General features: G+C 33.1%; 6 protein-coding genes across 8 annotated transcripts; 5 read left to right on the plus strand and 1 right to left on the minus strand.

The window, feature by feature from the left end:
- The first annotated feature begins 2043 nt into the window (after window positions 1-2043).
- On the plus strand, window positions 2044-6356 carry LOC116030233 (G2/mitotic-specific cyclin-1-like). 2 transcript variants are annotated; one of them, XR_004100395.1, is made up of 8 exons: window positions 2044-2469; window positions 3569-3608; window positions 3739-3873; window positions 4856-5014; window positions 5128-5247; window positions 5618-5723; window positions 5816-5920; window positions 6057-6356. XR_004100395.1 is itself a non-coding variant. In XM_031272411.1 (5 exons), the coding sequence occupies exons 1-3, from the start codon at window positions 4850-4852 to the stop codon at window positions 5716-5718; spliced, it is 378 nt and encodes a 125-aa protein (XP_031128271.1). In that variant the 5' UTR covers window positions 4819-4849; the 3' UTR covers window positions 5719-5723; window positions 5816-5920; window positions 6057-6356. The 2 variants fall into 2 exon arrangements, 1 of the variants encoding a protein (XP_031128271.1); XM_031272411.1 differs by lacking the exons at window positions 2044-2469; window positions 3569-3608; window positions 3739-3873 and having other exon boundaries at window positions 4819-5014; window positions 5626-5723.
- Window positions 6357-12081: 5725 nt separating this feature from the next.
- Window positions 12082-13540, plus strand: LOC116029212 (cationic peroxidase 1-like). Its single transcript, XM_031271121.1, has 4 exons — window positions 12082-12387; window positions 12504-12692; window positions 12997-13162; window positions 13371-13540. The coding sequence occupies exons 1-4, from the start codon at window positions 12082-12084 to the stop codon at window positions 13538-13540; spliced, it is 831 nt and encodes a 276-aa protein (XP_031126981.1).
- A 1157-nt stretch (window positions 13541-14697) lies between these two features.
- Window positions 14698-16403, plus strand: LOC116030303 (cationic peroxidase 1-like). The gene is made up of 4 exons (XM_031272521.1): window positions 14698-15010; window positions 15086-15277; window positions 15586-15751; window positions 15873-16403. The coding sequence occupies exons 1-4, from the start codon at window positions 14768-14770 to the stop codon at window positions 16256-16258; spliced, it is 987 nt and encodes a 328-aa protein (XP_031128381.1). The 5' UTR covers window positions 14698-14767; the 3' UTR covers window positions 16259-16403.
- Window positions 16404-16963: 560 nt separating this feature from the next.
- LOC116028720 (peroxidase P7-like) lies at window positions 16964-18596 on the plus strand. Of its 2 annotated transcripts, XM_031270526.1 has the most exons (4): window positions 16968-17285; window positions 17437-17604; window positions 17691-17856; window positions 17960-18596. In XM_031270526.1, the coding sequence occupies exons 1-4, from the start codon at window positions 17022-17024 to the stop codon at window positions 18346-18348; spliced, it is 987 nt and encodes a 328-aa protein (XP_031126386.1). In that variant the 5' UTR covers window positions 16968-17021; the 3' UTR covers window positions 18349-18596. The 2 variants fall into 2 exon arrangements, with proteins under 2 accessions (XP_031126387.1, XP_031126386.1); XM_031270527.1 differs by lacking the exon at window positions 17437-17604 and having other exon boundaries at window positions 16964-17285.
- A 762-nt stretch (window positions 18597-19358) lies between these two features.
- On the plus strand, window positions 19359-22872 carry LOC116028800 (aspartate aminotransferase, mitochondrial-like). Its single transcript, XM_031270624.1, has 10 exons — window positions 19359-19768; window positions 19865-19950; window positions 20648-20854; window positions 20947-21052; window positions 21150-21254; window positions 21351-21523; window positions 21840-21999; window positions 22077-22169; window positions 22261-22355; window positions 22455-22872. Exons 1-10 carry the CDS (start codon window positions 19577-19579, stop codon window positions 22528-22530), a joined length of 1293 nt encoding a protein of 430 aa, XP_031126484.1. The 5' UTR covers window positions 19359-19576; the 3' UTR covers window positions 22531-22872.
- Window positions 22873-25018: 2146 nt separating this feature from the next.
- Window positions 25019-26026, minus strand: LOC116030361. Its single transcript, XM_031272590.1, has one exon. It carries the CDS (start codon window positions 25861-25863, stop codon window positions 25207-25209), a length of 657 nt encoding a protein of 218 aa, XP_031128450.1. The 5' UTR covers window positions 25864-26026; the 3' UTR covers window positions 25019-25206.
- Between the last annotated feature and the right edge of the window lie 941 nt (window positions 26027-26967).

A 26967-nucleotide genomic window follows, 5' to 3' on the forward strand; every position in this document is an offset into this window, starting at 1 on the left:
TTAAATCTCAAATGGTCACCTAATATATATATACTGGTTATACTATTTCAATTTTACACACCAAAACTGTTAAATAAAAAAATTCTTATTTATTTTAGTTCTCAAGTTAAACAGCCTTCAAAAAAAAAAAAAAACTACAAATTAAATTAAGTTCATGCTCTCTCACCTTCAATTCTACAGCAACCTTCGAGGAACTTTTGAGCTTTAAAGTATTTTTTTTTTCTAAAGTTAAATTTAAAGAGGCCATTGTCACCTTAAATTTTTTATTTTTTTTAAATATTAGTAATGTCATTGGATGAAGGAGGAATCGTCTCCTTTACATATGGACAAAGAGAGTGAATCCTCATTCAGTTAAATGACTACCATGGTAGTCGCAAATAAATAAATTAATAATAATAACAATAATAATAATAATAATATTATTATTATTATTATTATTATTATTATTATTATTGCAAACCAAACACTAAAATTAAAATTACCACTTTATTATCACATTATTCCTCTCACATAAAACTATTGTTCTTTTCCCTTATATTTCCTATCTCCAACAAAACGCCCTTAAATGTTTAAAAGAAATCTTAAAAAATGAAAAATTAAAGATTAGGGTGCGGCATAAATAATCGGACATAGTTCATGGTGCGGGATGTCACCTTAGCCTGCAGAAAATCATTTTACAACGTAAAAATAACACTTAGGTTCTGTTTGGCACACCTAGCTGAAAAGCTAGTAACTAATAAGCTAACTAATTTAAATTAATTAGGAGTTTGGTAAAATTAGATGTTGAATAATAAGATGATAAATGTAAAAAGACATAAAATATATGACATTTTTATAAATTTATATATTCAAACAAAAAAAGGGAGCTTGATTACCTTGGATAGTTACAACGCAAGAGTGATGAGTGTTAGTTGCTTGTCTCCAACTTTGATAAACACGTATGGTAAAGAACTAGAAGGTGAAGAATGTTTAAAAAAGACACGTACAGTAAAGAACTGGGAGGAAAAGAATGTTTAAAAAAATACACTTACGATAAATAATTGGCCTAGATCGTAAATGTTAAGGTTTTGATTGAATAAAGATAAATGGTGCCATTTTTGTAAATTAATAAGGATAAAAAATGAAAAAAAATGTTAAAACCTGTATCTTATTTTAAAATGTTACTTGGAGGAGCGCTTCAAAATAAGCTATATATTATTTTAAACGCTTCAAAATAAGCTATATATTATTTTAAACTCTTCAGGTTTTACCAAACAGAACTATAGCTTATTTGTACCTTAAAATAAGCTATAAGTTCTACCAAACAGAGCAAAAAAAAAAAAAATGATAAAACACACAAATGTATTCAAAAAAAATTTGTACCTTAAAATACTTAAATGGAGTCAAATTTAGTATCTGCCAACCGAAGCACAAAGAGACAATGGCCCCACATGGGGGTTTGAAATTGAGACCTCTCATCTCTCATTTAAGAAGCCACAGTTATGTCACTCAATCACAAGGCCTTTGACACTATATATTTTTAATATACTAAAACTATATTATTTGTAGTGAATGTATATTATTTCATAGTATACAATAATGTACTTTCAGTAATCAAATAATGTACTTTCAAATAATATACTTTAGGTACAAAAATAATGTACTTATAACATATTTAAAATGCACTTTTTATTTATGGTCCATACCTATGTAAATTATACTAAAAGAATGCACCTATGTAAATTGATAAACGAGGAAAACGAGACTAAAAACTCAAAAAAATACACCTATGTAAATTGTAAAAGAATTAGATATTTTTAAAAAATACCTCTAAAAGTTATTTAAAAAATATGTACAAAATCACAAATGAAAAAAGTCAATGAAAACTAAAATTAAATCTAAAACTATTAAAACATTAGAAAATAAACTAATGGTCGAGAAAGTAACTATAAACAGATATTACAATGTAACAGAGTTAATAGTACTAAAAAAAACTGATGGTAAAGAAGGGAAATTAAGGCATTTGAAAAAGGAAAAAAAAAAAAAAAAAAGAGGCGAAAAGAAACCAAGAAATCAAAAAAGAAAGGATTTAAATTCTCTCAACGGATTAATTTATCCGTTGAGAGAGTCGGTGTGTTCCGGCGCATGATATCTCTCCGCCAGTCCGCCGATCTCTCCTTTTCTTATTCTCTATATATATATATAGGGCCTGCCGTCTCTCTAAAACCCTCTTCTCATATTATATCACCGCCTCTCTCTCCCCCCCAAAACCCCTCGCTAAATTGTACATCAGATCGTCTTCAATTCCACAGCTTTAAAGGGGGCGCCATCTCAACTATTCTAATCGGGTTTGTTCCGAGAAAGATCTCAGAGAGAGGAAGAGGAGGAGGAAGGACTGCGAGATACCCAGAAAGAAGAGAATTTCATTTTTCCGAGGCATATTTGAAAGAATGGCTTCAAGACCCGTGGTTCAACATCAAAATAGAGGAGGTAATCATATAAGTATCTGATTTCGAAGATTTTATTACTACTATGATTCTTTAATCTCGCTCGATTGATGGGTTGATAAAGGTTATTTGGGCATCTTGGTTTTCTTGCTTTTCCGATTTTTGGACTCGTTTCACCTAATCCAGGGCTGGAGAGTTGTGTTCTTGACTGCTCATGAACTGTTTGATTTATTTCATACTGGTCTCTTGGTTGGGTTTTTTCAATACTTCTTTTCATGAGTTACTAGTGTGTTTCTGAGTTATGTATGAAATCTAAGATTGTTAGAAGTCAAATTTTATGTAAAATTTATTTGATTTGAAGTAATTTTATCAGTTCAGTAGCAAGAGGGTGAGTGTTTGAATGGGAAGAAGAAACATATATTTTTACATGGGGATGCTGATAATGGCAATATGAAGGTTTATGAGAAAGTTACTGCTTGGAAATTTGATTTATCAAGCATAAAACCAGACATTTGGGTGCTACATAAAAAGAATAGCTGGATTTTGCTTCTAAAACCTATAAAGGCATTTGAGGATACAATTATTAGGACAATATTGGTTAGTCTGCATTGCTTACATTTCTTTAGGAAGACTCCTGACTCTTCTGTTAAAGCCTTTTGGGATCAGATGCACAAAGTTTTCGAACAGGTTCATATTATGATCCCTTACAATACCCTCCCTATCTTTTATATTTGCCTTTTGGTTTTTAAATGTTATTCCTCTGTTTGTAGTTTGAGCCAAGGCCTTCAGAGAATGATCTAGTGGATCATATGGACCTTATAGGCGAAGTTGTAAAACATGATGATATATTGGCTAAATCCAAAGCTTGTGATCCTTCTTATGATTTGTTGATATGCTTCATGCAGAGAATCTGTCAATCTGCTAATGATTTTTTTTTTTTTTTTTTTTTTTTAAACATTTTATTTTCCTTCTGAAATATTCCTTTGGAAACTAAAGCATCTGTATTTATGTTTCTGTGGGAGTGTGCAAAATATTTATTTATTGATCTTGAGGCTTTTTACCACATTATTATAAAAATATTATTGTTAATTCTTTATTATTATAATCTTTGATTATAGAATAATTCATGCTTTGTTCTTCAGGTATTACTTACACTCCTTAAAGAGGGTAATTCTTGATGAGGTTAGGATTACATCTGAAAAACTCATTACACAACACTCCTGCAGTGTAAAAATTCAAGAGTAGATAGGATGTAGGGTAAGTAAAAAATAGGCTATCAACTTCTATTAGCATGTTGACTGTCTTTTTGCAGGTAAATGATAAAACCCTTTCAGGGTTTATAGTTGATGATCTAGGTGATGAAACATTTAAAGATGGCTCTAATGACGATGAAGATGAACAGTTTGAATCTGAGTGCAATCTGTGATAATGGTGGTGAGATGATTTGGTAAGCTTCTTTTTACTCCACTTTTGCGAATTCTATGACTTCAATACTGGCTTCTGTAATTTCATACTGCAATCACCTCTCCTTCTATCATTGGTTCATTGACTGTGTCAGTTACAGCTGCTCTCACTGGTGGAGTAAAAAGAAGGCAGTATTGAAATTACATAATTAACCCTCTATTTAACATCAACTTGACGGATTAACAAACGGAGGACTATAGTGAGTAAAAACACAAAAGTCTGGGACTACATTAGGTGACCAAAGTCGTTTAGGACGAAATTGAGAAAAACCATTATAGTCGGGGACTATTTTGGGTATTAACTCATTTTTATTGCCTATTCGCCTCTTCTTCTATTATTATTATTATTATTATTATTATTATTATTTTCTTTATTATTATCATTATCATTATTTTCTTTATTATCTTTATTATTATTATTATTATTATTATTATTTTCTTTATTATTATCATTATCATTATTTTCTTTTTTATTATTATTATTATTATTATTTTCTTTATTATTATCATTATCCTTATTTTCTTTATTATTATCATTATCATTATTTTCTTTATTATTATTTTCTTTATTATCTTCATTATTCTTATCATTATTTTCTTTATTATCTTTATTATTATTATTATTATTATCATTATTTTCTTTATTATTATCATTATCATTATTATTGTTATTATTATTATTATTATTATTATTATTATTATCTTCTTTATTGTTATCATTATCATTATTATCATTGTTATTATTATTAATATTGTTATCTTTATTAATATTATTATTATTATCTTTATTATTTTTATTATTACTATTATTATTATCATTATCATCTTCATCATCATCTTTGTTGTAGAAATGTACAAATGCTATATGCCTATATGAGATGATTGTATTTAATAAATTCAAAAAATTAGAGTCAGGCATGTTAATTAGTTATTGTATTATTTTTACATGTTAACGTGCAAATGGAGGTGCCTAGAAAGTCTTCTTCGCAGAAGAGAGCTACTGTGAAGCCAATCAAGCCTGAACCTAAAGAAAAGGTGAAGGAAAAGAACAACCTCCGCAGAAGGGCAGCAGCTGAAGGTTCATCTAGAAAGACTTATACTGCAACTCTCACTGCTCGAAGAAGGGTTGATTGAAACTCATTCTCTGCTGATCTCATCTCTCTGAATGAATGAAAGTCTTTTGTTTCTGTTGATTGAATAATTGCAGTTCTCTTTGGACTTTTATTGTTTTTGCATAGGCTGCTTGTGGACTGAACATTAAATTACCAAAGGAGAAGATTGAAGATATTGATGCTGGAGATGTGTACAATGAGTTGGCAGTTGTGGAGTATGCAGAAGACATTTACAAGGAAGCTAAGGTAAATCACCATCTGTCATTTATACTCTTTGATTAATGAATTTGAGCTTCTCTAAATGTTAGATGTGTTTACTGTATAGTGCTAGATTCTATGTTTGATTGCTCTATTAATTACCATTGGCTGTTTTTGAAATTAATGTATAGGGCTTTGTTTACCGTATAGGGCTAGATCAATGTCAATATTCTTTAGGGAGGTCTGTTAGTATTCTCTTTTAGTTTATATTTTTTAAATCCTCATTTGAATGCCTAAATATGTGATCCCTCTATCTGTTTTTCCCTTTTCTGAAGGTTTAAGTTAACAGATGCATGAAATCAATGTATTTCGGAATGATATCGCATGATTCACAGAAAGCTAACATTTACTTTTTTAGTGCAATAGAGTACAAGGTGCATTCATATAACCGTAATGGCTTATGTGCATTGGGTTTTATGGATGATCCCTACCTGGTTCGAAGTGCATTTTCACTGCTAAATCAGGTAATATATTTTTTATTGCTGATTTTGTAATTTTTGTGAGAGGTTTCATTTCATCAAGTGCTGATTTTTATGTGCACTTTTTATATTTATAGGTCGTGGATGAGTACCAAATTTTTTTTTGTGACACATGGAGATCTGCTCAATCTGATAGTACTCAACAATGGCCTTATTTATTTGAAGCTCTAAATAAATTTCAGGTGTCTAGTTAGTTCATTTTTCTTATTACCAGATTAATGTCATCAGTGATAGCTAATTTCATCTTGAACCCTTTGCTTGATTAATTTAGATCACTTGCTGATAAGCTTAAGTTCCTTTCCTTTCTTAATCTTTCAGGATCCTGAGGAAGCTGACAAGCTGTTGAAAATTCAGCGGGAGTTGGATGAAACAAAAATTTTTCTTGTAAGTAATGTGCTGTAATTTTATTTTCTTTCTCATTTACAATCTATGCCTAGTTGATCTGTAATGCTTTCTGTTGGTTTCTTACAAGCTAACTGTTAACCTATCCGTTCTCTGTGTTGCAAGGAAGGGCTGACATTAGTTACATTGTGTTATTTTCTGATTGCCACAGTTATTGTTATTAGAGGAAATTCATGTTACAGAACAACTAGAAATGCTTTTGGTATTTGAGTTTTATTTTGTCAGATAAAATTTATGTTGCAGCATATTTTGACAAGGCAAAAGCTCTTCCCCCCACCCCCTTGCCTTTTTAATTGTAAGAATGATGAGTTAATACCACAGCATTTTTGTGTTATATTGCATATTAGAGAAGCTATAGGACGTGAGTCTTCCTCCCTCTTCTCATATTATAACACCGCCTCTCTCTCCCCCCCCAAAACTCCCTCACTAAATTGTATAGCAGATATTGCCTTCAATTCCACAGTTTTAAGGGGGCGCCATCTCAATTCTTCTAATCGGCTTTGTAAATGCTTTTCAACATGTTGCTCTTGCTCCCCACACTTCCAGAATATAATTGAATACTCTATTAGCTTATTAGGGATTTCAATTTCATTTATCTAACATTGTATTCACTAGAATAGAGTATCCCTAGTTCGAAGCTATTCACATCAAGTATTATCTAGAATAAGGAAAGGTTGAGAAGGAATGGAGTAAACAGGTAAATCTTATGGTTTCTTATCTAATTTATAAGTTATTATTTTTTCAGTGTTTGTTTTGTTTTGGGCTAGGAAGAAGGGGTAGTGGATAATTGTATATTTGTATATGATGCTTTGCTTTACATAATTGTTGTATATTTGTATATGATGCTTTGCTTTACATAATTGATCAGGTTGAAGTGAAGGCTAAGTGGTTGGTAGAAAATAGAGAGTTTGAATAATTAAATAGTGAAACTGATAAGAATATAACAGGTAATGACCTTCTCTCATTAATTTTGTTTAATTAATGAATTTGAACTTCTCTTTGATAAGATCATGGCAGTAATAAGGAATATTTTTGACGTATTTAGTCTTTTTTAAGTGTTCTTGTGTAGTTTTTTGTTCTTTCTCTTTATGTTTTCTTTGCATTTTTGTGTTACTTTCACTTCGTTATATTATGCCTTTTGCTTTTGTCCATTGCATTTTTCTTTTAATGTATTCCTGATTGTCTTTGAGTTTTTTTCGTTTCGTTATATTTGTGTGTTTTTTGTTTTTTTTTTTTTTTGGCGTATTTTTTGTTTGAATTCTGGACTTCCATAGATCATTTTATAATTCAGTACTTGTATTTATTATAGACGTATTTTAGTCTACTTTTCTTATTTTATAGCATTTTTCAAGTGTTCTTTTGTAGTTTTGGATTATTTTTATTTCGTTATATTTGTCCTTTGCGTTTTGCTTTGAATGTGTTCCTGAATGTCTTGAAGTTCTTTTCGTTTTGTTATATTTGTGTTTTTTTTCCAATGTGTTTTTATTCTCTAAGGTACTAATGAAATATTTAGTTTGTTTTAATTTATAGCAGTTTTCGAGTGCTATTTTGTGGTTTTTGGTTTTTTTCTTTTTATGTCCCTTTTATGAGTTATTTTCGCTTCGTTATATTTGTGCTTTTGATTTTACTCATTCTGTTCCCTTTGAATGTGTTCTTGAATGTTTTGGAGTTCTTTTTGTTTTGTTATATTTGTGTGTATTCTTTGAATGTGTTCTTGAATGTCTTGATGTTCTTTTAGTTTTGTTATATTTGTGTGTTTTTTCCCAATGTGTTTTTATTTTTTAAGGAGCATTTTTGAAATATTTAGTTTTTTTTTTTTTAAAACTTATAGCAGTTTTCGTGTGCTATTTTGTATTTTTTTTTTTTTTGTCTTTATGTCCCTACATTTTATTGGTTATTTTCACTTTCGTTATATTTGTGCTTTTAATTTTATTCGTTTTGTTTCTCTTTAAATGTGTTCCTGAATATCTCGGAGTTCTTCTGTTTCATTATATTTGTGTGTTTTCTTATTTTTTTTATTTCCATGCATTAATTACTCATTTTTACCGGTTATTGTTGTTATGATTATATTATTATTATTATTATTATTATTATTATTATTTTGTTAGATTTCGCTTTGCATACTTTTAGTTTGAATTTTGTGTTTTCCTAAAGATTATTTTAAGGGTATTTTTATTAGGAATGAAGTATTTAGTTTGTTTTCTCTGATTTTAGAGCTCTTGTTTTTCTTTATGTTTTTCCTGAATTTTTTGTGTTATTTTCGTTTTGATATATATGTGCCTTTTCTTTTTGTCTGTTGTGTTTTTCATTCAATGTGTTGCTAATATTTTTGGAGTTCTTTTTGTTTCGTTATATTTGTGTATTCTTTGAATGTGTTCTTGAATGTCTTGGAGTTCTTTTCGTTTCGTTATACTGTATTTGTTTTTATTTTCTTAAGGAGTATTTATGAAATATTTATTTAGTTTGTTTTTGTTTATAGCATTTTTCGAGTGCTAATGTGTAATTTTTTATTTTTTCTCTTTATGTTTTTCTTGCATTTATGGGTTATTTCTGCTCGTTATATTTTTGCTTTTGTTTTTGTTCGTTTTTTTTTTAATGTATTCCTGAATTTCTTTTTGTTTCGCTATATTTGTTTGTATTCTTTGAATGTGTTCCCAAATGACTTGGAGTTCTTTTCGTTTCGTTTATTTGTGCTTTTTTCCCATAAATAAATTTTTTCTTTTGTTAGCGTTGTTTTGGTATATTTTTTGTTTGAATTGGGTAGTTCTAAAGTTCATTTTAAAATTCAGTAAATAACTTAGTAATTCTTTTATTTGTTAAGTATTATTTTTGACATTGCTAGTCTATTTTTTTTAATTTATTGCATTTTCAAGTGTTCTTGTGTAGTTATGGTTTATTTTCGTTGCGTTCTTTGTCCGTTGTATTCTTGTTTGAATGTGTTTTTAAATATTGCAGAGTTGTTTTTGTTTCCTTATATTTGAAATATTCTCTTTAATTTTATAGCATTATTAAAGTGTTCTTGTGTAGTTTTTTTTTTTTTTTTCTCTTTTTATGTTTTTCCTGCACTTTTTGGGTAATTTTCATTTTATATATTTGTGATTTTTGCTTTTGTTCGTTGTGTTGTTCTTGAATTTTTTGGAGGTTTTTTTTTTTGTTTCGTTGTATTTGTGTGTATTCTTTGAATGTGTTCCTGAATGTCTTGGAGTTCTTTTTGTTTTGTATTTTCATTTTTTCCCAAAGTGTTATTTTCTAAGGAGTATTTATGAAAAATATTTAGTTTGTTTGTTTTAATTTAATAGCATTTTTTGAGTGCTATTGTGTAGTTTTTGGTTTTTTTTCTTTATGTTTTTCCTGCATTTATGTGTTATTTCCACCTAGTTATATTTTTGCATTTGATTCTGTTTGTTATGTTTTTTCTTTGATTGTGTTCCTAAATGTCGTGGAGATCTTACCGTTTCTTTATATTTGTGTGTTTTTTTTCCATATATAAATTCTCTCATTTTATCGTTCATTGTTCTTTGTTAACTTTTAAAGGTATTTTCATTAGGAATAGTGAATTCTATTATGTTTTAAAATATTATTTAGTTTTTAGTGAACTTTGTAATTTTTGGTTCTTTCTCTTTATGTTTTTTCTGCATTCTATTTTGTTTTATATATTTGTGATTTTTGTTTTTGTCTGTTGTGTTTTTCATTCAATGTGTTCGTGAACTTTTTGGAGTTCTTTTAGTTTCGTTATATTTTTGTTTTTTTTTTTCAATGTGTTTTTATTTTTTAAGGAAGTATTTATGAAATATTTTGTTTTAATTTATAGCATTTTTTGAGTGCTATTGTGTAGTTTTTGATTTGTCTCTTTATGCTTTTCCTGCATTTATGGGTTATTTTGGCTTTTTTATATTTATGCTTTGGATTTTGCTTTTGTGTTTCTTCGAATGTGTTCCTGAATTTTTTGGAGATCTTTTCGTTTCGTTATATTTGTGTGTATTTTTTGATTTTGTTCCTATCTTAGGAGTTTTTGAATCATAATTATATATATGTAATGTGTATTTGGATAATGGATATATATAATATTGAATATATATAATTTTTGAATCATAATTATATATTGGAAAAAGTGTCAAATAGGCCACTGAACTTATCGCTTTTGTGCAATTGAGCCATTGAACTTAAAAAGTGTGCAATTCAACCATCAAACAATCAAAATTTGTGCAATTGGACCATTTTTACAAAAAATTTCTGATAAAATTCAATTATATTACTAACATATATGTATTAAGAGTGACATTTTCTTCTACTATAGTAGTTGGGAGTCAATATTGAAATGTTTTTTAACTCAAATTGAATTAAATTTTTTTGTAAAAATGGTCCAATTGCACAAATTTTGCTTGTTTGATGGTTGAATTGCACACTTTTTAAGTTCAATGGCCCAATTGCCCAATTGCACAAAAGCGATAAGTTCAGTGGCCTATTTGACACTTTTTCCTTATATATTTAATTACCTGAGATTACTGGGTACTGTTTAATCCATTCTATAATGTGTATTTCATTGGAATATTGAATATATATATATAGTATGTAATATATATATGTGTGTGTGTATTTCACTGGAATATTGAATATATATAATCTGTTTAATTCATTTTATTAACAGGGATCGAAAGTGAAAAAAGGAAAAGAACAAAAAATCACGATTCTGGAGGGGTGTTGAAATTTGTGTTACAACTGAACTTACCGACTAAGGAGAAATTTTTGAAAAAATTCAGGTGTTTTTGTTTTGTTTTTTTTTTTAATATTCTGGAGTTTTGGGTACTATGACACTGAGTGACACTGTTACAATGTAACATCTGTTTATAATTTAATTTCTCAACCAGCACAAAGAGTCAATACCGCCTTCCATTGAAATTTGAACTCAAGACTTCGCATTTGGTAGAGTCATTTCGTGTCACTAGCTGGGTCGATTCTAATCAAGGGCGGGTTGGGCGACGATAAACAAGGGGCTATCTCGTTGCAACGAGATCGCCCACCGTTTCTTTACGAGCCTCCATTAATTAAAGAAACGGTGTCCTTTTTAAATCATGGTCCACAAAATTTTGTGGACAAAGCTTTATTACCAATACCATGGTCCACGATATAACCATTGTCATACACCCAAAACGCCTTGATATTCAAATTTCTTATTTTAATTCAATTTCAACCCTTTTCGTATATTAAATATATATGATTTTGTTTGAAAGATGATAAAGTTGTTCAACGTAACTATAATTTTACCTATATTATTTATCTATTTATAACGTAACCATTAACAAAAAGTAGTTATTATGAGTTGGCTTAGTCGATGCAGTTTGACCAATTTAAAACTAAAATATAGATTACCCAAATTAATGTTCAAGCCATTCAAAATTTAAATCAGATTACTTGAACCCAATTTCCAGCATTTAATATTCCCAATAGCCTCTACTTTATTACAACTCTATTTTTAATGGATAAATTTTTATTTAATTTTTACTAAAATCGCTATATAATGTTCATTCACTCGATAATTTTTTATTTTTTTTAAAAAAGAAGAAGAAGAAGAAGAAGATTGACCCATCTTGAATGTATCATGGGATACCAGGTCAGCACCTGTCCTAACTCCTAACCAACAATAAAATGAAACATAAGCATTTCAAAGAGTAGTGAAAGTGAGCCATAATGACTACAAAGAGGTTAATCAAGGCCACCTTGTAAATCTAGTCAGCAAATTTAAAGAATCACAAAGAGGTTAATCAAGTCCAGTATATAATAGACAGCTTTTACAGAGAATTAAATTTAGAACTTTTTAGTTACCTAGTCAATTATCTGACAAATGCTTTACTCTTTAAAATGATAAAATCGCAATTTATTATTGATCGAGACACATATTTGTGGCATTGCATTGTTACTTAATTACATCTCCTTTAAATACATGGCCACACCCCCATCCTCTAATTCTTTTGTTCTTCATTGGCTCCCTGCCTGCTATTCCCTTGCCATGGCAGCGTCTGCTGTTTCATCAACAACACATAACCGATTCTGCTTCTCATTTCTTTTGCTCATTTTGTCTCTTCTCCTTGGGCTGAACTACTCAGCTCAGCTCTCGGAAGATTTCTACTCTAAAACATGCCCAAACGCACTCTCCATTATCAAAACCGCTGTCGCCAATGCCGTGGAGTTGGAGGCTCGGATGGGCGCATCTTTGCTCTGTCTTCACTTTCATGATTGTTTTGTTAATGTAAGTTTTTTTGCCCCTTTTTCTAACAAGTCTACCTTGCATTGTACCTAAGATAATGTTTTTCGACTAATGCGGACTATGTTATTATTATTATTTTAAATATGGTTTTGGAGTAGGGGTGTGACGCATCCATCTTATTGGACGACACGGCGAATTTCACTGGAGAACAATCTGCTGGTCCAAATTTGTCAATTAGAGGACTCGATGTAATAGATAATATTAAAATTGAACTCGAGAAATCTTGTCCTAATATTGTGTCTTGTGCCGACATCGTTGTTGTTTCTGCTAGAGACTCAGTTTTTGCGGTAAGAAAAACACCAATCATTTAATTTTCGCATCTAATTATATAGATAACACTGTAATGGCATCAAATTAACAAAATTTAATTGAGATTGTGGCAACCCCAACCAAGTTGGTCAGACTATTGACCTGATAATAATCAGAAAGTTACAAGTTCAACCCTAGCGCGTTGGAACGGTCTATTGACCTTCTTTGTTTGAGTCAGTCAGCTATAAGCAATCTAAGCTAGTTTACCTTCTTGTGATCTTTTGCTGGTTAAGGTTACAAGGCATGATTTACCCAATTAACATTTTAATTGTTAATCTACAGCTTGATGGCCCTAGCTGGACTGTTTTATTAGGTAGAAGAGATTCAACCACTGCAAGTCTAAGTGCTGCCATTAGTAACCTTCCTGGAGCAGGTTTCAGTTTAAGTGAACTCATTTCTTTATTCTCCAACAAAGGTTTTAGCGCCAGGGAAATGGTTGCTCTTTCAGGTTATTAATTTTACATTTTAATAGAATTTTTTGCAACTAGTTTATATTTTAATTTGACAACCGAATAATTAATTGTATCCTTGTAATCTTATTACATTTTGTGTGTGAACAAATTTTAGGAAGTCACACAACACAATTGGGCAGGCCAGGTGTGCTAGTTTTCGAGATCGTATCTACAATGAAAAGAATATAAATGCTTCATTTGCAGCATCTTTACAAGAAAATTGTCCCCAAAGTGGTGGTGATAGCAATCTCGCTCCACTCGATACCGTCACTTCGATCTTATTTGATAATGTTTATTTCAAGAATTTGCAAATTCAAAGGGATTATTACACTCTGATCAGGAATTGTTTAACGGTGGATCTACAGACTCCATAGTCAACATTTATAGTTCCAATCCTTCGACTTTTACAACCGATTTCGCTAATGCTATGGTGAAAATGGATAACCTTAGTCCACTCACCGGAACGAGGGGCGAGATAAGAACAAATTGCAGAAAGATAAATTGATTTAGTGAGATGTGTGTTGGGTAGTTATGGGTTTTGGAAGATTAGCAAATAAAGGCTTCCAAAGTATAGGTTCAGTAGTTCCAATTGCTTTGCAAGAAAGAGCAAGGAGAATTAAGTGTGATTTTAATTTGTAATCCAAAACTTTTCATTCTATCATATAGGGTGTTTGAGTAGTTTTATATAATGGAAACGTACACTTCTCATTATCATCATATCCCCAATCTTTGAAACAATTGAAGGATTGAATTTTTAAAAATTTAAAATAACCGATTACCATAGAATTGTATAATACAATTCTTATAGCATAATGTATACAAAAATTTAACAGATAAAAACGGATATAAATTAAGGTTCTACCTAGATTGAAACTTATTATGTTTTTAGATTAGATAAATACTGGTATAATATTCCACCATTGAAGGCTGTTGACTGCTGACACCAACTCATTCAACCATGCATCTATATATGCCAGTCATGCTACGTAATTTCCTCTCATGTTTTTGCTTGTAAAAAATATGTCAAGAAAGACGGCGGATATATGGTCCAACACTACTGTATCAATTAAGAACAAAATGTCGAGCTTTAATGGCCAGCCATAGTATAAGTCATATCTAATTTTTTTTGCGTAGTCCACAGTTTTAACTGTCAAACATAGTGACTAATTTTCTTACTAAATTGTAGACACTTCTATTAGATGTGATAACTGGTCTGGAGATTTAAAGTTACCTCATTTTTAGAATTAATGATCGAACCTTTGACCTTTGGTTAATTAAGGATGGATGAGTCCCAAGTTATATCGAATATGATAAGTTTTTTGTGTATTAGGCACTAATTCTCCAACCTAATAGATCAGTTACATTTCAATATTGATACAGTTTGATTCATCTGGCAAATAAGAATTCATGATACACTTTCACGGTGACTCTAATCTTATATAATTTTATTTAATTCAAAGTTATGGGATAATCTCAAATAATATAATTTTATTGACCAAGTCGAATTACAATGCAACATTAATGGCAGGAGATAATCAGGAGCCCTCTAATTTCTTTCTTCTTCAACGTCTACTATTTCCTCCTGTCTATCACCGATAAAAATGGCGTTGACTGTTCAGTATGCCGCCGGTCCATCGCGTAACGCCTTCCGGTTCTCTTATTTTCAATTCATTTTCTCCCTTCTGGTTGGATTGAGCTCAGCTCAGCTGTCGCCGGATTTCTACTCGGAAACGTGCCCTGACGCACTCTCCATCATCAAAACCACCGTCAGCGCCGCCGTGGACTCGAATCCTCAGATGGGAGCTGTCATGCTTCGTCTCCATTTTCACGACTGCTTCGTTAATGCAAGCCCGATCTTCTTTTGAATTAGCTGATTGATGTATATATGGCTTTGTGATGTTGTGATTGTTCTTGAGCAGGGTTGTGATGCATCGATCTTATTGGACGACACGGCCAACTTCACCGGAGAAAAGACTGCCGGGCCAAATGGCAACTCTGTTATGGGATATGACGTGATCGATAGTATTAAAGCTGGACTTGAAAATTCTTGTCCCGGTGTTGTATCATGTGCTGATATTATAAGCATTGCAGCTAGAGATTCCGTTGTTTTGGTAAGTTCAATTGCCCTTTTTAAACATTACTTCTACAAATTTATTAGAATCTTTTTTGGCTATGTTTGGCAAACCTAGCTGAAAGCTGAAAACTGAAAAGCTATAAGCTCGAAGCTGAAATCTGAAGAGCCGTTAAGCTAGCTGTTATGCTTAAAAGTGTTTGGTAAAATTAGCTTTTTGATAAGCTGATAAATGTAAAACGACTAATAAATTACTCTCGTTGAAAGTTGAACTTGTTCATCAGTCTAATTAACCAATTTTACTGAAGTTGTCTTGTTAAAATTTTTTGTTAATATAATTTGCTGCAGCTTGGTGGTCCTAGTTGGAGTGTTTTATTGGGTAGAAGAGATTCAACAACTGCAAGTTTAACTGCTGCAAATACTAACATTCCTGGAACAAATTCCAATCTCAATCAGCTCATTTCTTCCTTCTCTAACAAAGGTTTAAGTACTAGGGATTTGGTTGCTCTCTCAGGTATATTTGTTTAAGAAATTTTGACAGCTCCTTTTATATTTTGAAAATTAAATATGTTAGGCGGGTATATTAATAACGTTTTTAATTATACTTGAAATTACGTTTTCATGGGTAATTATAGGAAGTCACACGATAGGAAGAGCAAGGTGCAAGCTCTTTCGAGACCGGATCTACCAAGGAGCCAATATAAACGCTTCATACGCATCATTTTTACAAGCAAAATGTCCTCAAAGTGGAGGCGACAACACTTTCATTCCACTCGATACTACCACTCCTATCTCCTTCGACAATGCTTATTTCAAGAATTTGAAGGGTCAAAAAGGATTATTGCACTCAGATCAGCAGTTATTTATCGGTGGAGTCACGGACTCCATAGTGGATACTTATAGTTCCGATTATTCTATTTTTTCGAGGGACTTTGCTAACGCTATGGTGAAATTGAGTAACCTTAGCCCGCTCACAGGGAGAAGGGGCCAAATTAGAAAGAATTGCAGAAAAATCAACTAAGTTGTAATATTATTAGTTCCCAAATTTCTGATTTGTTGGGTTGCCATGGATTAAAAGTTCCAATTGCTTGGCTACAAAATTTGTTTTGGTTTTATCCAATATATCTGTATATAATTAATACGGAGTATATGTTTTGATATCATAATCTTATTAGTTGATTCCCACCAAAAAAAATAATCTTATTAGTTGATTCTTCATTTTTTTTTCTTTTTTCCTCATTAATAATTGATTCTTTAGTTTTTTAAAGGGAAAAGGTACAAATAAGCAATCAAATTTCTTGGGAATTAGCAATTAAGCCATCAAACTCAAATAAGTTCCAAATAAGCCATGAACTCGGAAAAACAAAGCAATTAAGTCACTAAACAAAAAAAAATAACAATTAACATTTTTAACAGGTCATTAACAAAATAACCGGCAACGACTCGCTGGAGAAGACGACCAGTTTTGGTCGCCTCCTCCTGGAGAAATTTTTTTTGTTTTTTGAAAGGAATCTCCTGGAGAAATATAATTGCGTTATAATGTTGAATATAACAAAATTGTGAATATAGAATTCAAAAATTGTGAACATAGATCCGCAAGTGGACCCGGGTCCATGGCATAACAGCGGACCTTATCTTTGGATAGTTGGTTAGTGGTGAACTCCAATTTGGCATTTTGTTAATGGATTGGTCCCAAAAGCCGTTTGCGATTACTGCCCCTTTTAGCCATTCATATACCTGCGGCCATGAGAAGATAGCTAGCTGCACTCCATCTTCCACTAATAATGGCGGCGGAGGATGCTGTTAATAATGCTTCATTAACCACTAACGCCGCCGCATTCCGCCGCTTCTCATATCTTTTGCTCATCTTCAACCTTCTCATCCTTCCCTTCAACTCATCAGCTCATCATCTCTCTAAACAATTTTACTCCAAAACATGCCCCAACGCTCTCCCCACTATCAAAACCGCCGTCCAAAATGCCGTCAACTCCGACCCCGGCGCGGCTGCAGCCTTGCTTCATCTCCATTTCCGTGACTGCTTCATTAACGTACGTTATCGAGCCTTTCTTTTTCACTCACTCAATTTTTTAATTCACACCTAAGTCTTATTTATACGCAACTTAAACATACATACTCGATCAATCCAAACTTTTAAAATTTGACAATTGCTACTAAATATTATAATTGATTTTAAAATAGGGATGTGATGGATCCGTCTTGTTAGAGAACACTACTAATCCGATGTTTGTTCCACCCAGAGGACTTAATGTGGTAGTCGATATTAAAACTCAACTCGAAGAACTTTGTGCTGGTGTTGTATCTTGTGCTGATATTCTCACCGTTGCTACTAGAGACGCAGTTGTTGTGGTACCAAAAATACAATCACCATAAATAATTATATTATTTTATACATATCAAAATGTGATGATGAATGTATGAAATCTGATCTACAGATTGGTGGCCCTAGTTGGAGTGTTTCATTAGGTAGAAGGGACTCAACCACCCCATCTAAAGATGCTGGCAATACCATCATTCCTGGACCAGCTTCCAATCTAACTCACCTCATTGACTCCTTTGCTAACAAAGGTTTTAGTGCCAGGCAAATGGTTGCTCTCTCAGGTTTTTAAAAGAATTTGTTGTCAACTACACTATATTTTGATATTCAAATTAAATAATTTTGTCCTTATAATTTCATTATTTTCGTGTGAGTAATTGTACATAGGAAGTCACACGATTGGAATGGCCCGTTGTGCTGCTTTCCGAAACCGTATCTACAACGATAGCGATATAGATGCCTCATATGCAGCAGGGTTACGATCAAAATGTCCACAAAGTGGAGGTGACCTAAACTATGTTCCACTTGATACCACCACTCCGATCTTATTTGACAACGCTTACTTTAAAAATTTACAAAGTCAAAAGGGGTTGTTGCACTCTGATCAACAATTGCTTAGCGGTGGATCCACAGACTCCATAGTCAAGGAGTATATTTCAAATCCTTCTAAGTTTGCAAACGACTTTGCTAAAGCTATGGAGAAAATTAGTAAACTCAGCCCGCTCACCGGGACTGATGGGGAGATAAGAAGGGATTGTAGAAGGATGAATTCTTAGTTGATGGATGGAAACACAAGCTAAGTTTTCAATATTATGGTTTTGAAGATTAAAGATTAAAACCTTCCAAATAGTGGGTGATGTGTTATTAGTTCCATTGCTTTGCTAGAAAGAGAAGCTGAGCAAGAATGAACACACGCTCACATATATAGGCAATTATATTGTAATATATTGTAATGGTGTGTCATATCATATTAAAATATTTATCTTATTATTGTGAAAATGATTATATTGCCAAGATTATTTTACCAGACCTAGCAACATACTTACATTGGTTACATACACAGTTGTTCTTCCTACCCGCATTGCTCGGGAGGTTGTCCCCGGGATTTATGCACAACACAACGGTGTTAGTTCACTCTACTCTTCCTCAAATACATTTATCGTACAAAATAAGATATTTTTATCAAGTAAAACATATCACAAAAATATTGAATATATATATATATTACCTAATTAAATTATGTGACTGCACTTAACAAATTGTTATTTGCATATATGTTGATTATAACATAACATTTGCAAAACCACAAATGTTGAATATATATATTACCTAATCAATTCTTTTATGAGAGTATTTACAGATAAAAGTTCTTAAGAATGGGCCAAAATTATTGGGTTATTATAACAGATATAGTTGGAGGTTTGGAGATTTGGGTTGTAATGTGTATCCGGCAGAGTCAGTTGTGAACCTAAATTATACCATGGATTAAGGTCAACATCACATTGTTGATTTTAATTCAAAATGACATTTAAACTATGTATATATAATTAACATAAATTATGTAGATATAAATAAATTAATGGTACATAATTTATTAATTAAATGCACATATAATTTTTGGGCACATAATGTACCTGGTCAATAATATAACAATTGTTTTGTGAATAAATGCCGCCCCTGGATTATGAATTTTAGAAAAACAGGAGCGGTGGTTTTTCGAGCAGAAACACTTCATCAAAACAGCGATCAAGAATTTTATGAATAAAAGCCGCCGCGGGATTATGAATTACAACAGTTCCAGTTTTGCTAAGACCTTTATGATTTTGTGTTTCATAAAGGTATTCTGTATGGGTAAGAGACTTGAGAGAGAAATTCAAGGGGCAGCCCATTGGATCAAGAAAATGGGGATTGGGGTTTTGGGGAGCAAATTTTCACATTTCCCTGCACCCCTTTCCTCATTTAAGTCTCCATTACAGTTCCCACAGAGATTGACATTGCGGGAAGATGATGACCATGTGGAGGTGCAGCAGATATCTGGGAAGGAGAAGAAGAAGCATAACGACCATGGCAGATAGCAGGGCCGCCGTTGGATGGTCGTGGTGGGACCATGCGGAACCACTTCCCAAGGACCCCATTAAAACTGTTACTGATGCTTTCCTCTCTGACCCTAGCCCTTTCAAGATTAATCTTTTTGTGGTAAAACAAAAAAAGAAAGGAACTTTGTTTCTTAATCTTTTATGTTTGTTTCTGTTTTTTGTCTATGCTTGTTAATTAGGTCGTTAAATTTTGCAGGGAACTTACAGGGATGCTGAAGGTAATCCTGTGGTTCTTGATTGTGTAAGAAAAGCTGCAGCCAAGCTTGCTGGTTGTGAGTTCCTGTGAGTATTTGCACCTTAGTTTGTTAATAACTGATTGCAGCATTTTCTGTTGTGTAGGTTGGTTGTTTTGAGGAGTTTTTGTTTGTGCTACTTGTTAATTTTGAATATTGAATGTGTGATCATACAGGAATTCTCTTTTATAAGTTGTTTTTGATAGAGTCTTCTCAGTTTGACAAATATATATTGTTGCAATTTCTTTGGTTGTAGAAGTTGCCTGGATTATTATGAAGTAATAAATGCCTTCTTTTATTCTTAATTCTCTTTTTGCCCACAAAGATGAAATTCCCTTGCCCAATGGCCCCATACCCTGACCCAACTGGATAGTGGAGGGGAAATCATGGTGATTCAGCAGCGCATCGGGTGAGAGGACTAGTGTCTGGTGTCTAAGGAGCCCATCACATTGGGAGTAACTCCCACACTGTGGCTGCCAAGGCTTCTCTTTTTCATTGGGCTGGTTGAGGGTGTCCATGTGTTTGTGGATTCAAATTTGGAGTAGTCAATTCATTTTAGATGCTAAAAATATCTTGTGTTTAATCTTACCAAATGATGTAATAATAGTGTACTAGTTTTTAAACCTCACTTTTCTAAATGTGGTATGTTCAAGTGGAACCAAGATTTTAATTTGAGGTTTCCTCTCATTTGAATTAGATCTTTGCCTCATGTTTGGGTGTTAATGTGTTATTGAGTCTATTGACAGGGATTCCATTTCACCAGAAGACACTTCGAAGCTAGTTGAAGAATGTTCGAAATTGGCTTATGGTAAAGATTCCGGTGTTGTTACTGAAGGAAGATGTGCTGGAATCCCAGCTCTTTCAGGCACTGGTGCGTGCCGGCTTTTTGCTGAACTCCAGAGGCGCTTCTACCCAGAATCAAAAATATATCTGCCTAATCCCACTTGGTCCAAGTAATATTTGTTCCAAACTTTGTCATTTCTTCTTGTAATATTGCGTTTTATGTCTGTAATTGTCCTGTCCTGATTTCATTTCCGTTATTTAGCCACCACAACATATGGAGGGATGCAGAAGTTTCAAGAAGTACTTTCCGCTACTACCACCCTGATACTAGACGGTTGCACTTCCAAGCCCTCATGGAAGATATCAAGGTCGCCTTATGCTTTGTTATGATTCATCAATGTATTCATAATTACAATTTCAGTATAAACTCCACTTCACTGACATTTTTTGCTTTGGTCGTTACAGAATGCTCCCAGCAATTCCTTTTTCTTACTTCATCCTTGTGCTCACAACCCAACTGGGATTGACCCTTCTGCAGAACAGTGGGAAGAAATCTCGCACGTGTTCAAGGTTATTAACGAGAAATATGATCGATATTTCACTTCTACCTGTACTTTTCTTCTATGAATTTGTAATCGTGCTTTCTCCTGCCTACAACATTTTCAGGTGAAGAAGCATTTCCCTTTCTTCGATATGGCTTATCAGGGCGTTGCTACTGGGGACCTAGAAAGAGACGCCAGGGCTATCCGCATATTTCTTAAAGATGGACATTTGTTGGCCTGTGCACAGTCGTTTTCCAAGATCATGGGATTATACGGACATCGAGTGGGTTGCCTCAGGTAAGAAACTTTTGTGTGCAATTTATCTGCCTCAACTTGAGACCAAATAACTAAATAAATCATCAATGTGAATACTCGATGTGAAAAAACCTGACAAAGGCAGTAATTTTGTGATGAAGATATCGAAACTCGACTCAGGGCAACAGTCATTTGCATTTAGTATTGTTAACATGATAAATTCGAGAACATAAACTAGGCCATTTGTCCTGTTTTGTGCCTACTAGCTGAGAAACAGAAATGCTTATTACCGATTTATATGCTGTAACTTTCTAGTTTTCTTATTTGCTAAAACTATATATCATCTCTCTTGAATTAGTATTCTCTGTGCGGATGACAAACAAGCAAGTATAATCAAAGGCCAGTTAAATCAGATTGTCAGTGCAATGTATAGTAGCCCACCAGTTCACGGGCCATTACTAGTCTCGACAATTTTGAATGACCCTGATCTCAAGGCAATTTGGGAAGAGGAATTAAAGGTAATTGATGTTCCTTTAACCATCTTTTCTTGATTTTCTTTCTATTTAACGCTTCCCGCGTATTTTATTTATAAAAGGTCATGACGGATCGCTTTATGACAATGCGTGCTGCTTTACACCGAAATCTTGAAGCCTTGAGTTCTTTAAGCTGGGAACACATAATCAATCAGGTGTGTGGATTCGATCAAATGCTGAAGTTTGCTCATAATGGAGCATTTCGCAAAATTACTTATTACTACTTGATTTTTAAAAAAATGGCAGGTTGGCATGTTTTGCTTCTCTGGCTTATCACCTAAACAGGTTGAACAGTTGCGGAAGGATTTCCAAATATACATGCCCAACAATGGCCGCATCAGGTACTGTTTATTACGCCAAATACTTTGAAAGTTATCGACTTTCACTAGCACTTATTTACTCTTATATTATAAGCACTTATATGCCAAGATCTGGTGCAGCATGGCAGGTGTGACGATAAAAAATGTCGAATACTTGGCAAACGCAATACACAAAGTGACCAGAAGTACTCATTAAAGTTTCTTCTCGTTTGCCCCGATCTCCCTCTCGTGATGCAGATACATAAACACTCGTTAATTAGGTATGTGTAGTTAAGAATCTACAGCAATATTTTAAATTCCAAAGAACAAAAAAACTAGTGTTCGGAAACAACTTCCATACCATTTTCTTGTGAACCATCCTGATTTTACAGTATGATCTTAACCGTAACCCTGAGTTAGTTGAAAACGCTATATGTGCAACAGTATGATGATGATTTGTCTTAGCTTATGTTGTTGTCTGCTGCTGTTATCTTAGTGTGCAAAGACCATAAGATTTTTTACGAGAGATCACATTCATAGTTGTTATACATCATTCTCATATTTCCCCTACTTGGAAGGGCTTCAATCAATTTTGTCAATTTTAGTTGCTAATAAGAGATCACATGTTTTGAATTGGTATTCATAAATGAAGATTGTGATGTTTTTTCACAAATCACAACTAATAAGTTATCAACATTAAGCAATGCTTGGGGCCATTGCATTTCATGTCAATGAGAGGTGTTAACATATCCCTTGATAATGATAAATACTGAAAGCACCATTATTGTCAAGCTTGTACTAAACTGATCTTTAATTTGTTCCATAAATTATTGTACCTTTGTTGTTAGCCAACCAAACAAACAATCTTTGTACACTTGACCCAAAACATGAAATTGTTCTTGGTGACAATACACTCTCTCACCTTTTCTCCCACTTCTTAGCAACCTTATGTGTCTGGGCACAGCTCAACTGGTTGACTAATTCTTTAAACAATAATAATAGTTCTGTTTCACTAACGACGACCGGGAATTTGTAAGTCGTTGAGACGTATTTTGCGTTTTAAGACTCTATGCACGAACAAGTGGGTATGGGGGTGGGAGTGGGGGCGAGAGGTCTGGGGAATGGAGGGCAATCCTTACTAATGATTTGATGAGTGAAAATTAAATACACAAATGAATTGAAGGTTCGTTGTGTGTGGGTGAGGACAGGACAGCCATAAAGATTCCAAATTGCAGATCTGATAAGTTAAATAGTTGGACAGAAACCTGTAACCAACTTCCTTTGCTGTATTAAATACTCACCTAGAACAGAGACACCCATGCATCCGAGGAAGACTCATGTCTTTTGCTTCTACCACTCAATCAAACTGTTACCTAATTCTTGGAGTTAATATTTACTAATCTCAACATTTTTATAATTTATATCAGTTTATATAAACCCTAAACTCTCGGTCTGGTCTTATCCCGGAGATTGGAAAAGAAGGTAAATGATGTACCGTGTATTCAAATCATGCATTTTACAACAGATATTAAAACAATATTTATGATTTTATTTTTGGTTGATTGATTGATCAATTGAGGTGTGTTCCAGTGGTAAAAAAAAAAAAAATTATTCTTTTAAATTTAATTATACATACTCTAAGGGATGATATGTTTTTCTAAAGTTTTATATTTTCATGTCATCTCATTTGTTTACAAATGTTTAATCAAGATCATCAAAAAAAAAAAAAAAAAAGATCATCAAAGATTTTGTCATTTAATTGTATGGGTGCGAGACACTTTATAATAGGTATCAAAATTGATCTCCTTTGTCCGTTAATCCATCAATATTAGTTTCAAAAAATAAAAATAAACATTATTGTTGTGAATATTATTCACAAAATTGAAAAATACATTTTGTTTCAACTAAAAATAACTTTCTTATTGTTGGACTGCACAACATGCATATAATTTAGTATAACATGGGATTATCAAAGGTTGTGATATGTGATTCGCAAAAAAAAAAAAAAAAAAAAAAAAAAAAAAAAAAGGTTGTGATATGCTCTTTTTAGTTAAATGAAATTTATTTTTACCATTGTAAAAACTCCGAATGTCAATCAATGTTTAACAGTGATAAACAGTTGTAATATTGTACCATGTGTCTAAACATAATGACAACATAAATTCTATTTACTATACTGTACCATGTGTCTAGATATAATGACAACATAAATTTTATTGACATTTTGGGTACCAAATTGTCATGATATAGTTTATTGTCAGAATTCGAGTTCTTAAATTCAAAAGAGTTAATTACCATTTCTTGAGTATAACAAAATTATCAATTTGGTCCTTCACTATTTTTTCACCAATTAAGTTTCTCAATTTTAAAAATTTAAACCAATTCATTCTTTCGTTTGTTTTGCTGTTAGACATCCGTTAACTTGGAACTAAATTGATAATTTTGCTATAGTCAATGAACCATTTCAGTAATTAACTTTTCAGAGAAAATGATGCAATCAAAATGGTCCCTTTAACTATAGCAAAATTATCAATTTGGTTCCAAATTAACATATGTCTAACGACAAAACAAATGGAAGATCAAATTAATTAAGATTTTTAAAGGTGAGAAATTTAATTAGTCAAATACCAAATAGATCATTTCACATTAGTTAGATAATTAAGTCAATTCAAAACTAACTTAATATGTAAAACAAAACAAAAATATATCCCAAAATTAATATACGATGCAAATCATCAACTAATCAGTCAAGCAAACAAGTAGATTACTAGATTTACATTGATGAACTCAGAGAATTAACGTTGAGCTGAGCAATCATGTTCTAAAGATTATGATTGAAAGACAAACAAAAATTAAGGACATAATCATGTGAAAATGACGGTTGAAAGACGAACTAATTAAGGTTTTGGCGGCGGCCAACAATGGAGAACAGAACCTTCTTCGCGATGATACTCCGCTCCATGTTGATGATACCGCAGCACGCCGGCGACGGCTCCGCCTTGGCAATGTCTTCAACGCCCTTATCGAAGGAGGAGCCGGAGCCGGAAAACCGCCGCGCTCGCCGGCCGCGGAAGCTGGAGCGCGTGGGCGTGGTGGAGAACGAGGAGAGGGAGGAGGAGGAGGAGGAGAAAGACGGCGAGAGGGAGAGCGACGGCGGCGGAGGCGCCGCCGAGGCGGCTGATTTGGTTCTCCGGAGACTCACCTTGGTGAGCAAAGTTCGTAGAAGAATGGATCCCGGCCGGAGCGCCTTTTTGTCCCTGGCCGGAGCTACGGCCGGCGTGAATTTGGAATTGGAGTAGTAAGAGGGAGGAGGAGTGAGCGGAGGGCGGAGCGCGGCGGCGGAGTCGGCGAATCTGTGCTTTGGAGTTCCCGGCTGCGACTCCCAGACAAACGGCACGGAAACATCGCCGTAGTAACGATTGGAGGTTTCTTGCCGTGAAAGAAACCTGGAGAACAACTTGAGGTCGTCGTGCCGGATTCTGAACGACTTTTCCCTCACATTATTATTATTGTGGTGAGAGTCAGCGCCGCCTCTGCAACTCATTTTCATCAATCACCGCCGTCCGTCTGAAAACTTTCAATAATTCAGAGAAGCTAATAAGGAGATCGAGATCAGAAGAGAGAGAGAGATTGGAGAGGCAACTAGCTTCGCAAGCTGGGCATGTATATATGGCAATCTTAAATGGCGGATGGGGTCCTCCGTCGGTCCGTCCTCGTGAAAATCACCACTCCATAACCTAACAAATTCTTGCTTAAATCCCGTACAGTTTTTACGCTACACTGTATAAAACTGGATATATATGATATATTGATATTAACATTACCGTTTCATTTACATCTATCATTTCTAATTTTAAATCACCCCGCTTTAATCCACCTGACGTGTCTATTTCTCTTTGCTACAACTCAACACAATTGAAACCAACTAACATGGCATTTGGTTGGGATGAGAGAATTAGGAGTGAAAAGAATTATAATTTGGTGAAATTATAATTCAATAAATAAAGTAGGAATTGAAACTACAAGTATAAGAAATTAAAAGGTAAAAAACGACAAAATGACTAAAATGCTCTTATATACTGTAGTAGTAGTAGTAGTATTAGTAGTAGTAATAATAATAATAATAATAATTCTTTTAAAAATAATAATAAATATAATAATAATAAAATTATTTTAAAAAAAAACAAGTATGAGAGGATGGACAAAATTGTCTTTACACTAACAAAATTGCCCCTCCTATCCCTTGAATAGCCATTCATGGGGTACTCCATGAATTGCAATTCCATTGCTTCAATCAAACGGTGTAACTCGGTAATTCATTGAATTGCAATTCTTTTACATCCAAATCCATCCCAACCAAACACCCCCTAAAAGCCTAATCTTGGATTGTATATTTATCTTTATATATTATATATGTTCAACACGTCCCCACGTGTGATGATATCAAATTGAAGTATGTGCTCCATCTCAACTAAAAGTTTAAGCTGATAGTTGAATTGCACATTTATCTGTATATATTATATATGTTCAACAAACACCACTCCTTTCCAACATCAATCATACACTCACTATTTTTTTTAGGTAAATGAGAGAAACTTACCATTTTTATCTGTAGCATACGTACTTATGTGTGATTGATGTGTAGGTATTTGAA

The sequence above is a fragment of the Ipomoea triloba genome, chromosome 9 (assembly GCF_003576645.1).
Source record: "Ipomoea triloba cultivar NCNSP0323 chromosome 9, ASM357664v1".
NCBI lineage: Eukaryota > Viridiplantae > Streptophyta > Magnoliopsida > Solanales > Convolvulaceae > Ipomoea > Ipomoea triloba.

Bases quoted from the DNA above. Each gene is read 5' to 3' on its own strand.
- LOC116030361 (XM_031272590.1), bottom strand. From the start codon at position 25,863: ATGAAAATGAGTTGCAGAGGCGGCGCTGACTCTCACCACAATAATAAT.
- LOC116029212 (XM_031271121.1), top strand. From the start codon at position 12,082: ATGGCCACACCCCCATCCTCTAATTCTTTTGTTCTTCATTGGCTCCCT. The intron at 12,388-12,503 runs GTAAGTTTTTTT...GTTTTGGAGTAG, and splicing joins TTCATGATTGTTTTGTTAAT to GGGTGTGACGCATCCATCTT. The intron at 12,693-12,996 runs GTAAGAAAAACA...GTTAATCTACAG, and splicing joins CTAGAGACTCAGTTTTTGCG to CTTGATGGCCCTAGCTGGAC.
- LOC116030233 (XM_031272411.1), top strand. From the start codon at position 4,850: ATGGAGGTGCCTAGAAAGTCTTCTTCGCAGAAGAGAGCTACTGTGAAG. The intron at 5,015-5,127 runs GTTGATTGAAAC...GTTTTTGCATAG, and splicing joins CTCTCACTGCTCGAAGAAGG to GCTGCTTGTGGACTGAACAT. The intron at 5,248-5,625 runs GTAAATCACCAT...TTAGTGCAATAG, and splicing joins ACATTTACAAGGAAGCTAAG to AGTACAAGGTGCATTCATAT.
- LOC116030303 (XM_031272521.1), top strand. From the start codon at position 14,768: ATGGCGTTGACTGTTCAGTATGCCGCCGGTCCATCGCGTAACGCCTTC. The intron at 15,011-15,085 runs GCAAGCCCGATC...GTTCTTGAGCAG, and splicing joins TTCACGACTGCTTCGTTAAT to GGTTGTGATGCATCGATCTT. The intron at 15,752-15,872 runs GTATATTTGTTT...GGGTAATTATAG, and splicing joins GGATTTGGTTGCTCTCTCAG to GAAGTCACACGATAGGAAGA.
- LOC116028800 (XM_031270624.1), top strand. From the start codon at position 19,577: ATGATGACCATGTGGAGGTGCAGCAGATATCTGGGAAGGAGAAGAAGA. The intron at 19,951-20,647 runs GTGAGTATTTGC...GTCTATTGACAG, and splicing joins CTTGCTGGTTGTGAGTTCCT to GGATTCCATTTCACCAGAAG. The intron at 22,170-22,260 runs GTGTGTGGATTC...AAAAAATGGCAG, and splicing joins GGGAACACATAATCAATCAG to GTTGGCATGTTTTGCTTCTC.
- LOC116028720 (XM_031270526.1), top strand. From the start codon at position 17,022: ATGGCGGCGGAGGATGCTGTTAATAATGCTTCATTAACCACTAACGCC. The intron at 17,286-17,436 runs GTACGTTATCGA...ATTTTAAAATAG, and splicing joins TCCGTGACTGCTTCATTAAC to GGATGTGATGGATCCGTCTT. The intron at 17,857-17,959 runs GTTTTTAAAAGA...AATTGTACATAG, and splicing joins GCAAATGGTTGCTCTCTCAG to GAAGTCACACGATTGGAATG.